Raw genomic sequence first — 13,400 nt, 5'->3', positions numbered from 1 at the left:
TTTATAATCCTTTTAATTTCTTCTTTACCTGCAGTCTATAGTTATTTCCTCATTCTCCTAATAGCCTTTATCTGGGCTTACTCACTTTTCTTGATTAGGATATATAGTAGATAATCAATTTATTGACTACTTTTCTTTAAGAAAAGTAATTTTTCTACGAAAAGTAATTATTGAAGTTACATGTCAATTCTACTGTTCCATTTGCTCTTTTAGCCTTCTATATTACTCTTACCCATCAAATTGACTGCTTAACAAATAGAACTAAGAAATTCACTCTTTTTTTTCTTTTTTTAAAATTTATTTATCAGAGAGAGAGGGAGAGAGAACGAGCATAGGCAGACAGAATGGCAGGCAGCGACAGAGGGAGAAGCAGGTTCCCTGCTGAGCAAGGAGCCCGATGTGGGACTCGATCCCAGGACGTTGGGATCATGACCTGAGCCGAAGGCAGCTGCTTAACCAACTGAGCCACCCAGGCGTCCCAGAAATTCACTCTTTAGACAAATAAATAAAGAGTAGAATAAATACTCGAACATTAAAAACCAGGATTTTTAATGGAATTGAGTTTAATCCATAATATAACATTTCTTTCTACCTAACTGCATCAAGCTTAAAATAATTAGTTAATTTTTAAAAAGAGTACTCTTACCTCTTTTGTAGTACCTGCTCTTCCAGGTTCATGACTTACACAAAATGGGCCAGTTTTCCATGCTTCTGTGTCTCCACAATCACAAAATCCGCCTCCAGTAGAAGTATGCATCTGATAAATGAAAAATGAGTTTGTCTTGACTTTAAAACATATTACAAAGCGAGGAGGATGAAGATGACTCAAATAATAAATGCTCCCCAATACTTAAAACTTAACTGCCATTAATATAATAGAAACCAAATAAAACCAAAGCCCACTTTAGTTAACCAAAATAAATCAAAATCTGAACACTCAATCACAACAAAAATGAGCCTTCAAAATTGACAAAATTTTGAAACAAACATGCTTTGAAACGCCTAAGTTTTAAATAATAGTTTTTAAAATTGTGTACTAGTGGAGAACAGACTATGAAGTATGCAAAAAAACCCAACCCACTATGCAACACCTAGAATGCTTGAGTAATGACATTTTTCTGCTTAAATACACTTCTAAAAATCATTATAATAATACTTACATAGTTGAGAAATGTTTACAGTATTTACATCTATTTGATATTCCACTGAAACTAAAATTATTTACTTTTATTATTATTATTAGTTACTATTTACTTTTCCTTTCAAAGTTCCTGCAAACAACAACAGCAAAAATGATGCAACATACATGAATCCAGATAGAGGATGATGACTATGGCCTGATTTTGAATCTTCCCCAAAACCTTCCTCCAAAACATAAACAAGGAGAGCAAGAAAACCACACAGGATTCATGTCTGCAGCATTATTGAGAGATGAAAAGTACACGCCACAGGCTTCAAATGACTTGTTCCATTAGAGTTCCTATTGCCTATCACTTCAAGCCTACAAACGCAGATGAGAGAGGGGCTTAAGAAGCTTCAAGAAAGAAAACAGAAGGGTATAGAGGACTTAGATGAAGCACATACAAAGCCACGACCAATACTGGGGAACATAGGCTGAGACGAGGCAGTTCCCAGCGAAAGATTAAAAATGAGCATGACCAGAAGTAGCAACCTGAGAGAAGTGTTGCTTTTGGAGGAAAATGAAATATGTTTTTTTTTTAAAAAAAAAAAAAAAAAGGTGATAAGCCCTGAACAGTGTGGCAGTAAATGAAACAAGGAAATAAAAAGGTAAAATTAAGGATCCTACAGAAATGAGAGAAACAACACAGGCCAAATGCTCTCCTCACCTCACCTCTACCACCAGCATCATCTATAAAAGAAATTACACAGAAGAGAGCAACTGGGGGCGCCTGGGTGGGCTCAGTGGGTTAAAGCCTCTGTCTTCGGCTCGGGTCATGATCTCAGGGTCCTGGGATCGAGCCCTGCATCGGGCTCTGCTCAGCGGACAGCCTGCTTCCCTTCCTCTCTCTCTCTCTGCCTGCCTATCTGCCTACTTGTGATCTCCGTCAAATAAATAAAATCTTTAAAAAAAAAAAAAAGAAGAGGGCAACTGACAGAAGAGACCAATTATGGACCCTATCCATGAAATAAAAAAGACTAGAGGTAGACCACATTCATACAAAACTATTACCAAAAAAGAAAGGCCAAAATTGCAGTAAGAGCCAAAATCCAATCACAAAGCTAAAGGAAATTGTAATATAAGGCTCCAAACTTAATTACATAGCCTCAAACAAGCATCTGGGGGATACGAAAGTCCTTAATCAGATTAAAGCACCTTTAATTAGAAATGAAGAAACTAAGAACAGAAGTGGACAAAAAAGGGATAAATGAGACCTGACTGAACTCAGGAAAAACAAAAACAAAAACAAAAACAAAACAAAACCAGAAGAGAACTAGAAAATCCTACCAGAAATGAATTCTAAATTACAAGGTGCCCAAGACAACAGATTCAAATGAAAATTTAATACATAACATTAAACAAAGCAGGAAAAGCAACTGAGAAATGAAAATGCAGTAATTAAATACAGGGTTAGAGAGAAAGGGGTTGCCAACAGAAAATAGGCATGACTGGAGTCACCAAAGAAGAAAATCTAAACAATGGAACAGAGCTGATATTTAAAACTGTAATCCAAAGAAACTTCCTAAAATAAAAGAAGACCTGAGTCTACACACTGGAAGTACCCATGAGTCACTAAAACTCACCTAGGATGATCAGCTCTGAAGTATATCCTACTAAAGTTCTAAGACTGTAAAGATAAATGTCCTAAGGCTTTCTGGCAAAAAGATGAAATAATACAGTAGCAAGAAAATTAGACTGTTATCAGACTTCTCAATGACAACATATAAAACAAGACAATAGCAGAGCTGTGTCTTCAAGGAAAAAAAATGCAAATCAAGGATGTTATCTCTAACCAATCTATAAAATTACAATTTTGAACATGTCAGAACATCAGGAATACTGTATACATGAATCTCTCCTGAGGAATCTACTTGAATAGAGATCAGCACACTTTACGTGTAAAGGAACATGTAGTGGGGAGCCTGAAAGGCTCAGTCAGTTAAACATGTGACTCTTGATCTCAGCTTAGCGCTTGAACTCGTGAGTTCAAGCCCTCTGTTGGGCTCCATGCTGAGAAAGGAGCCTACTTTAAAAAAAAAAAAAAAAAAAAAAAAGGAACAGACAGTAAATATGTTAGGCTTTTCAGGTGATATAATTTCTGCTGAATTACTCAAATCTACTGTTGTAGTGCAGAAAGAGCCATAGACAATAAATACATAAAAGAGCATGGATATATTCCAATAAAGCTTGATTTATGGGTACTAGAATTTTAATTTTATATAATTTTCATAAAATAGAAATTTTAATTTCACATAATTTTCATGTATCATAAATTATTACTTTTCTTATCTTTCCCCAATCATCTAGAAATACAAAAACAAACTTAGCTTGCAGGCCATACAAAAACAGGCAGTGAATCAGATTTGACCCACAAACTAGTTCATCAATTCTTAGAGTATGAGCTTCATCTGACCAAGAGATGACTAGAAAGACCTGAGAAAAAGGACAAATGGTGAACATTTTACAAATTTAGTTGCAGAGGGGCGCCTGGGTGGCTCAGTGAGTTAAGCCGCTGCCTTCAGCTCAGGTCATGATCTCAGGGTCCTGGGATCGAGTCCCACATCGGGCTCTCTGCTCAGCAGGGGGCCTGCTTTCCTTCCTCTCTCTGCCTGCCTCTCTGCCTACTTGTCCTACTTGTGATTTCTCTCTGTCAAATAAATAAATAAAATCTTTAAAAAAAAAATTTAGTTGCAGAGTTAAGAACAAATCAAAAGTAAGGACATGGATGAAGAATGTAAACATTGTATGATCTAACAATCAGAAGGGTTACAGTTAAAAACTGGGACAAGTGGAAGAGAAAGTAACATAAGATTATTAACTATTACACAGGTAGTAAGAGGAATTAAAGATACCATTAAAACTGACAGACTAGGGGCACCTGGGTTGCACAGTCAGTTAAGGGTCTGCCTTCAGCTCAGGTCACGATCCCAGAAGTCTGGAAACAAGCCCTGCGTTGGGCTCCCTGCTCAGTGGGGAGACTGCTTCTCCCTCTCCCTCTGCCATTCCCCCAACTTGTGCCCTCTGGCTCTATCTCTTTGTCAAATAAATAAATAAAATCTTCTTTTTAAAAAAGTAAAAGCATCATCTTAGAATAGGGAATGGCATAGAAGCAAGGCACAAAATTTAGAAGCCTTAAAAAATATGGCAAACTTAACAACATATATATTTAAAATGTCAGGACAAATGACAGCATAAATCAAGTTAGAAGGCAAAAAACAGATCTTATAAAATCAAACATACACTTATGATTCAGCAGTCCTACTTCTAGGTTACCCAAATGAAATGCAAACATTTGCCCACACAAAGACTTGTACATGAATGTTTAAAAAAGCTTTATTTAAAAGCTGGAAACAACTCAAATGTGCACCAATGATGAAAGATAATAAATTGTAGCAGATCCCCACAAAGGCATACCATTCAGCAATAAAAAGGAACAAATGCTGATATATGAGAGGATCTCAAAGGCAATACGCTAAGAGAAAAAAGCCAAACAGGAAACACTACATACTATTTGATTTCATTTATATGACATTCTGAAAAGGCAAAAATATAGGGGCAGAAAACAGTTCAGTGACTACCAGGAACCAGGGATATGGAGACAAGACAACTGAATGCAAAGGAGTTTGGCAGATGAGCAAACATATCTTGATCGCGGCGATGGTTACCGAACTATATAATGTTTGTGAAAACCTCAAACTGTACACCTTAAGTGTAGATTTTATTTTATATAAACTTTATCTCAATAAATCTCACTTAAAAGTTTTTAAAAAACATATAAAAAATAAAAAAAATTATAAAAGTTTTTAAAAAACAAACATTATTAAGAAAATATTTGTGAAGTATGTAACATAGCAATAAGTTAAAAAACAACAGAAAAATGAGTAAAGAAATAGTAACACAAAAGAAATTGAATATACATTTAAAATATGAAAAGATATTCATGCACAAGTCTTTGTGTGGGCAAATGTTTGCATTTCATTTGGGTAACCTAGAAGTAGGATTGCTGAATCAAAAGTTAAGTGTATGTTTGATTTTACTACAAATAGATATGCAACTTAAAGTAATGACATTCTTCAATAATCTGAAATCTAACAAGATGGCAAAATGTAAAAGAAAAGACTGATTAAATAAAGATTGGGGACAGCTGTAGAAAAAGAACATTTTCTTTTCTTTTTTTTTTTTTTTTAAGATTTTTATTTGAGAGAGAGAGCACAAGTGGGGGTGAGGGGCAGAGAGAGAGGGAGTAGAAGACTCTCTGCTGAGCAGGGTGCCCAACATGGGGCTCAATCTCAGGACCCAGGACCATGACCTGAGCTGAAGGCAGACACCTAACCAACAAAGCCACACAGGCACTCCCATTTTCATAGTCTTTTACTGAGAATGTAAGCTCATGGTAATTCAAGGAAAATATTTGGCAAAAATCTAACAAAATTTTAAATGCATATACCCTTCAATCCAGAAAATCTACCTCTAAATATCTAGCATCAGGCATTCTTGGATATATATACACTGGTTCATATGAAAACAAAAGTGTATGTGTACATTCCAATATTATTGGTCAGTGAAGAGCTGGAAACAACATAATTGTCTAAAAAAAGGGGAGGGTTAAATAAATATATGATGATACAATCCCACAAAGGAATACATGCAACAATTAATCAATTAATAAGGCAGGAGAGTTGTTATACATATCAACATAGAATTATTCCCTTTACATACTGTTAGGCTGAAAACAAATTGCAAGACAGGATATATAGTTTAAGATCCATTTGTATACACCACATATACACACCCCTCCTAAACATATAAATGTGTGTGCATGTTTATAAATACATAAAGATTTGTAAGGATGTATATACACTAAATTGTATTCAGTTTAATAAAGAAAGTACAATGAGACAGAAAGGCAACTATAATTTTAATTTATATTTTCCTGTATTGTTTGAATTTTTTAAAAGGTAGTTTTATTATATTGCCTGGATAAATTAATTATTTTTAGTGCTGTTGTTTCAAAGACAATATAAGAATATCAATCTCATCATGTAAGATTACAGCAGGCTGATGTTAAAATAGACCCTCATGATTATCTTTATAATTAAATGTTAGATATCAGCTCTACCTATGGTCTAGTCCTTTTGATCCCCAAACTTCAAGAGACGTTTGTTGAAAGCCTCCATATTCCAGGTACTATGAAAGACACAAGAGGTGTAAAGTACATGATACATGAGACCTGGGCCCTGTCCTGCAGAGTTTATAGTCAGATGGGGATGAAGGACACATAAACATATCATTGAAATTTAGTAAATGAAGATAGAGACATACATGGGAAAGGGACAAAGAAAAAGAAAACTGGTAATGGGCTTTGTTTTCTTCTTCAGATTTATTCTAACTGACCCTGCAATGTGTTCAATAAAAGGACACAAACGTTAGAAGCTGGCCTGGCTTTGGTATCAGCTTCCAAGGTATGAGAAGATACATAATTAGGTGAACTCAGTCACTATTTTGGTTCTGTTTTTATCAAAGCTACATTATTGTGATCACAGCTTCTGGAATTTAATCTACTTATCAAATCAATGACCCTGGCCCTGTCAGCAAGGATGATGGCAAAATAAACAGCCTTGTTCCTATGATCCAGGAAGATGGCAAAGCAGCAATGCAGGGATATTTCATACTCACCATTCCAGAATAAGCAAAGAGAAACAACTAAGAATAATCAAGAAAATACTTTTCGGGAACCTGGGTGGCTCAGTGGGTTAAGCCGCTGCCTTCGGCTCAGGTCATGATCTCGGGGTCCTGGGATCGAGTCCCGCATCGGGCTCTCTGCTCAGCAGGGAGCCTGCTTCCTCCTCCTTCTCTCTCTACCTGCCTCTCTGCCTACTTGTAATCTCTCTCTGTCAAATAAATAAATAAAATCTTTAAAAAAAAAAAAAAAGAAAATACTTTTCAATGAAGTAGAGGAAAAATTGTTTTAAGTTGGGTTCAGTTTGAAAGGTTTTAGTTTAAAGGGTTTCTATTTAAAGGTTTCTGCAGGTTCTGTGAGATTCTGTACCACTAATTGTAGTACATTTAGTGTAATTCTTTCATGAGGCACTTTTGTAAAATGTATTAGGAAACTTTGAGATTCATTTTTAAAAATTAACAGACTTTTTTAGAACAGTTTTAGGCTTAAAGAAAAAATAAGCAGAAAATACCAAGTTCCCATATACCTCGACTTCCCCACCCCCATCAGTTTCCCCATTACTGACACCTTGTATTGGAGTGATACATTTGTTGCAACTGGCTAAGTCAATGTTGATACACTGTTTTTTTTTAATGATTTTTTAATAGATTTATTTATTTATTTATTTGATAGACAGAGAGAGATCACAAGTAGGCAGAGAGGCAGGCAGAGAGAGAGGGGGAAGCAGAGAGCCTGACGTGGGGCTTGATCCCAGGACCCTGAGTTCATGACCTGAGCTGAGGGCAGAGGCTTAAACCACTGAGCCACCCAGGCACCCCGATACATTGTTTTTTGATACATTATTAACTAAAGTCTATAATTTATACTGGGGTTCTCTGTGTTGCATACTTTTTTGGTTCTAACATATTAATAATGACATGTATATACCAATACAGTATCTTACAGAATAGCTTTACTACCCTAAATATCCCCTGTGCTCCACCTATTCATTCTTCCATCCCTCTCACCACCATTGTCAGGTTCTACTTTTTAGTCTCCACCGTGTTGCCTTTCCCAGAATGTGATACAGCTAGAACCACACAGTATGTAGGCTTTCACAGTAGCTTCCTTCACGTTGCAATATGATCATTTAAGGTCCTGTCATCTCTTTTACTAGCTCATTTCTTTTTATCACTGAAGAATATTCCATTGTAACGGTACCAAAGTTGGTTTATCTATTCATCTATTGATGGACATCTTGGTTGCTTCCAAGTTTTGGAAAATGTGAAAAAAGCTGCTATAAACATGCTTGTGCAGTTTTCAGTTTATTTGGGTAAATATTAAGGAACACAACTGCTGGATCATATGGTTACAGTATGTTTACTTCTGCAAGAAACTGCCAAAATGTTTTCCAAAGTAGCTGTACGATTTTGCATTTCCCTCAGGAATGAATAAGAGTTCCTGTTGATCCTAACTTCATCAGCATATGGTGTTGTTAGTGCTTTGGATTTTGGCCATTCTAATAGGTATGTAGTGGTACTTCATTCTTGCTTTAAAAACAGACGATGCTAAGCATTTTTCATGTACTTGCTGGCCATTTATACATCTCCTTGGTGAAGTCTGTTTCAAATCTTTTGCCCATTTTTAAACTGGATTATTAATTTTCTTACTGTTTAAGAGTACTTTGTATGTTTCGGATACCAGTCCTTTATCACATACATGTATTGTACACTTTCACCTAATCTGAGGCTTGTTTTTTATTTCCTGAAATGTCCATATTTTTTAAACCAGTAATTCCACCTCTGAGAACCTATCCTAAGGAAATAATCCTACATACAGAAAAGTGACTCACACATAGAGATGTTTATAGCAGGGTGCCTGGGTGGCTTAGTTGGTTAAGGATCTGAATCTTGATTTTGGCTTAGATCATGATCTTAGGGTAGAGAATTAGGAGCCCCAGTGTGGAGTCAGCTTGAGTTTCTCCATATCTCCCTCTGCCCGTCCCCCTGCTCACATGTGTACTTTCTAAAATAGATTAATCTTTAAGAAAAAGATGTTTATAGCAACACTGCTTACCATAAAAAAACACAACTGTATCCTAATTACATTCCCCCAATAATAAGTAATAGTTAAAATAAACGTTGGTTAAGTATTATATATATAATATGTTTTAAAAGAAATACCAAAAATTAAATGCATAATTTATATATTTTGCTATTTCCGTATAAGTCTACCATGAGAAATTTTTTCTTTCACAACTTTATAAACTTCATTTGGAGACATTTATTTCTGAGTAAAGGGGAAGACTGTGTGAATATGGGCATACCTCAGAGATCACACAGGTTCAGTTTCACACCACTGAAATACAGCAAATAGCATAATAAAGTGAGTCATATGACTTTTTTGGTTTCCCAGTACTTATAAAAGTTACATTTACACTATACTGTAGTTTATTACATATTTAAATTATTAAGTGCCATTATAGTTAAAAAAAAAGGTATATGTACCTTAATTTAAAAATATTTTACTGTTAAAAATGCTAGCCATCATCTAAGATTTCAATAAGTGGTAATCTTTTTGCTGGTGGAGGGTCTTGCCTTGATGTTGATGGCTGCTGACTGATCAGTGTGGTGGCTGCCAGAGAAGGCATGGCTGCAACAATTTCTTAAAATAAGACAACAATAAAGCATACCACATTGATGGACTCTTCAATGAACAATTCCTCTGTTCCATGCAATGTTATCTGATGGTGTTTTACCCACACTAGAACTTCTTTCAAAATTGAAGTCAATCCTCTCCAACCCTGCCACTAATTTATCAACTATGTTTATGGAATATTCTAAATCTTTTATTGTCATTTCAACAGTCTTCACCAGGAGTAGATTCTCTCTCAAGAAACCACTTTTGCTGCTCAGCCATCAAAAGCAACTCGTCATCCATTACAGTTTTATCATGAGCTTGCAGAAATTCAGTCACATCTTCAGGCTCCACTTCTCATTTTAGTTCTCTTGCTATTCCTATCACATCTGCAGTTGTTTTCCCCTAATCAAGTCCTGAACCCCTCAAAGTCATCCTTGAGGGTTGGAATCAACTTCTTCCAAATTCCTGTTCATGTTTTCTCCTTCTTCACATGAATCATGAATGTTCTTAATCTAAAATGATGAATCCTCTTTATAAACTTTTCAATTTACTTTGCCCAGACTCATCAGAGGAATCACTTATCTATAGCAGCTGTAGTGTTATGGTATGTTTCTTTTTTTGGTATGTTTCTTAAAAAAAAAAAGATTTTATTTGTTTATTTGACAGACAGAGACCACAAGTAAGCAGAGAGACAGGCGTGCAGGGAGCCCGATGTGGGGCTCGATCCCAGGACCCTGGGATCATGACCTGAGCTGAAGGCAGAGGCTTTCACCCACTGAGCCACCCAGGTGCCTCTGATATGTGTTTCTTAAATAAGATTTGAAAGTTGAAATGACTCTTTGATCCACGGGCTGCAAAATGGATGCTGTGTTAGCATCAAAACAACATTAATCTTATTTTACATCTCCATCAGAGCTCTTGGGTGACAAGATGCACTGTCAGTAAACAGTCATATTTTGAAAAGAATATTTTTTTTAAAAAAGATTTTATTTATTTGAGAGAGAGAGAATATGAGAAGGGGGAGGGTCAGAGGGAGAAGCAGACTCCCTGCCAAGCAGGGAGCCCGATGAGGTACTTGATCCCGGGACTCCAGGATCATGACCTGAGCCGAAGGCAGTCACTTAAACAACTGAGCCACCCAGGCGCCTCTTGAAAAGAATCTTTTATCTGGGCAGTAGGTCTCAACAGTGAGCTTAAAATATTCAGTAACCATGTTGTAAACAGAAATGTTTTCATCCAGGCTTTGCTGTTCCATTTACAGAGCACAGGCAAAGTAGTTTTCGTGTAATTCTTAAGGACCCTAGGATTTTCAGAAATGTAAATGAGCACTGGCTTCAACTTCAAGACATCAGCTGCATTAGCTCGTAACAAAAAAGTCAGCATATTTTTCGAATTTTTGAAGCCAGGCAATGACTTCTCTCTGGCTATTGAAGTCCTAGATGGCATCTTCTTCCAATACAAAGATGTTTTGTCTACACTGAAGATTTGTTGTTGAGTGAAGCCACCTTCATTAATGATCTCCCCGAGATCTCCTGGAGAACTTGCAGCTTCTACATCAGCACTTAGCTCTTCACCTCGTAATTTATGTTACGGAGATGGCTTTTTCCCCTAAACCAACCTCTGCTAGGTTCTGACTTTTCTTCAGTAGCTTTTTCACTTCTCTCAGCCTTTACAGAATTGAAGAGCATTACAGTCTTGCTCTGGATTAGGCTGGCTTAAGGGACTGTTGTGGTTGATCTGACCTTCTATCCATATCCCTCAGTCTTTTTCCTATCAGCAATAAGGCTGTTTTGCTTTCTAATCATTCATGTGTTCACTGCAGTAGCACTTTTAATTTCTTTTAACAACTTAGCTAACTGGCATAAAAGATCTAGCTTTCAGCCCAACTCAGCTTTCACCATGCCTTCCCCACCAAGCTTAACCATCTCTAGCTTTTGATTAAAAGTAAAAGATATGTGACTCTTCCTTTCACTTGAACCTTAGAGGCTACTGCAGGGTTATTAAATGGCAAAATTTCAATACATTTGGGTCTCAGGGAATAGGGAGGCCTGAGGAGAGTGAGAGAGAGGGGAATAGGCAGTCAGTAGAGCAGTCAAAACACATACAACCTTTATAAACTAAGTTTGCTGTCTTATATGGGTACGATTCATGACAGCCCCAAACAATTATAATAGTAATAGCAAAGGTCACTGATCACCATAACAAATGTAATAATAATGAAAAAGTCTGAAATATCACAAGAATTACCAAAATGTAACACAGAGACATGGACTGAACAAATGCTGTTGGAAAAATAGTACCAACAGACTTGACACAGGACTGCCACAAACTTTCAAGTATAAAAAGCATGGTATCTGCAAAATTAAGTAAAGCGCTATAAAACCAGGCATGCCTATAATATTGTTGGTTGTAACTCATTTTCCTTGCTTTCAATAAAGGAAACATCTACTATTCAAAAAAAATCTTTAACAGTGGGTCTTTGAAGAGAAAATGCACAGGTTAGCTTCAGGTTATTTAAAAAAAATAGTACGGCAGTATATTCTTTTTTTATATTTACTTTTTTTAATGTGTGTACAAGCATTTAAGTTGTACTCTTTTAACAGATTTCAACTACACAGTACAGTGTTACCAACTATAGTCACATTGTACATTAAGGGATAAACTATGGAGAACCTAGAGATCATGAAGAGTCACATTCACACAGCAGAATAAACAGTTCAAAATTTCAACTTTGTTATTTTCTTGTTCTCAAGTTGTTTGGACTACCCTGCCACTAAAAGTTTTTCTTGGTTCTGTCTTCTTCACAGTGTCCAATCTTTGGTCTGTCCCCTGTTATTACTCTTCTTTGTGTTCTCTGGAGCAACAGATACCCCTTCTTATTTCTTCCAATCTTTTTCTTTTTTTTTTTTTTTAAATGGCTGTTTTCTTCTATGAAGTGTTTTATTACACAAAAGATATACACAGTAAGGTAAATTACAAAGTTAAGTTACAGGTAAGTTATAAAGTGAAACAATGAAATGAACACCCATGAACCCAGCACCCAACCCAAGAGAATATTAATACTGCTAAAACTGCCTGTGCAATCCTCCAGAATCCCATTCTCTTACCTGCCATAGAAGTTACCACTCACCTGTAGTATGCTTATTCGTCATTCACTTGCTTTTCTTTAGAAATTTCACCACATATACAGGTATGTCAGAGAGAGTCTATCAATTTATTCTCTCATCAAAAGTGCTCTGTTCCCTTCATACTCACATTTGATGGGTAATATTTTTTTTAAAGATTTTATTTATTTATTTGACAGAGATCACAAGTAGGCAGAGAAAGAGGAGGAAGCAGGCCCTCTGCTAAGCAGAGAGCCTGATGTGGGGCTCAATCCCAGGACCCTGGGATCATGACCTGAGCTGAAGGCAGAGGCTTTAACCCACTGAGCCACCCAGGAACCCCGATGGGTAATATTTTTTAAAGCTTATAGACATCATCTTTTATTAGGCATAAAACACCTCATCCTTCGGATGACTCAAAGGTTCCTGAGTAAGTCAATGTAAGCACCTTCTTCTGTAAGATGAGCTCTGCAAAACCTCAAGATGGCAAACCTAGGTATGCTCCAAAAAAGAGTGCTTTGTGGTGATGATGTAAACTGGTAAGCTTTAAAAACTTGAAGATAGCCTGGTGAAAAGGTTCCCAAAATTTAACAACCAAGTTTTTACCATTCTACAGAAAAACCAGAAAAGGAAGAAATGTAGTGAGCTCTTTCACAGAGCTACATGGATACAACTTAAAGGACTGGTCTTTATTCTGGGATTATCCTACTTTCCTGGAATTAAAATATCTTTTTCCTTTATAAAATTAAAGGAAATGGCAGGTATATTTGGTTGCTGTCCATGTGTCCTTTTTAAAATTAAAACTCAACTTAATGGG

At 36.3% G+C, this 13,400-nt stretch overlaps 1 protein-coding gene across 1 annotated transcript in view; it reads right to left on the bottom strand.

Annotated features, from left to right (window-relative positions):
* Positions 1 to 13,400, bottom strand: part of UBR1 (ubiquitin protein ligase E3 component n-recognin 1) — a 147,227-nt gene that overhangs the window by 114,160 nt on the left and 19,667 nt on the right. Inside the window, exon 4 of the mRNA XM_044231333.1 lies at positions 647 to 757. Within this exon, the coding sequence (XP_044087268.1) occupies positions 647 to 757 (111 nt within the window). The remainder of the gene's footprint in view (positions 1 to 646; positions 758 to 13,400) is intronic.

The sequence above is a fragment of the Neovison vison genome, chromosome 13, assembly GCF_020171115.1.
Source record: "Neovison vison isolate M4711 chromosome 13, ASM_NN_V1, whole genome shotgun sequence".
NCBI classification, from domain to species: domain Eukaryota; kingdom Metazoa; phylum Chordata; class Mammalia; order Carnivora; family Mustelidae; genus Neogale; species Neogale vison.
Note: the sequence above shows the minus strand (reverse complement) of the source record. Positions and strands in the feature narration are given on the sequence as shown.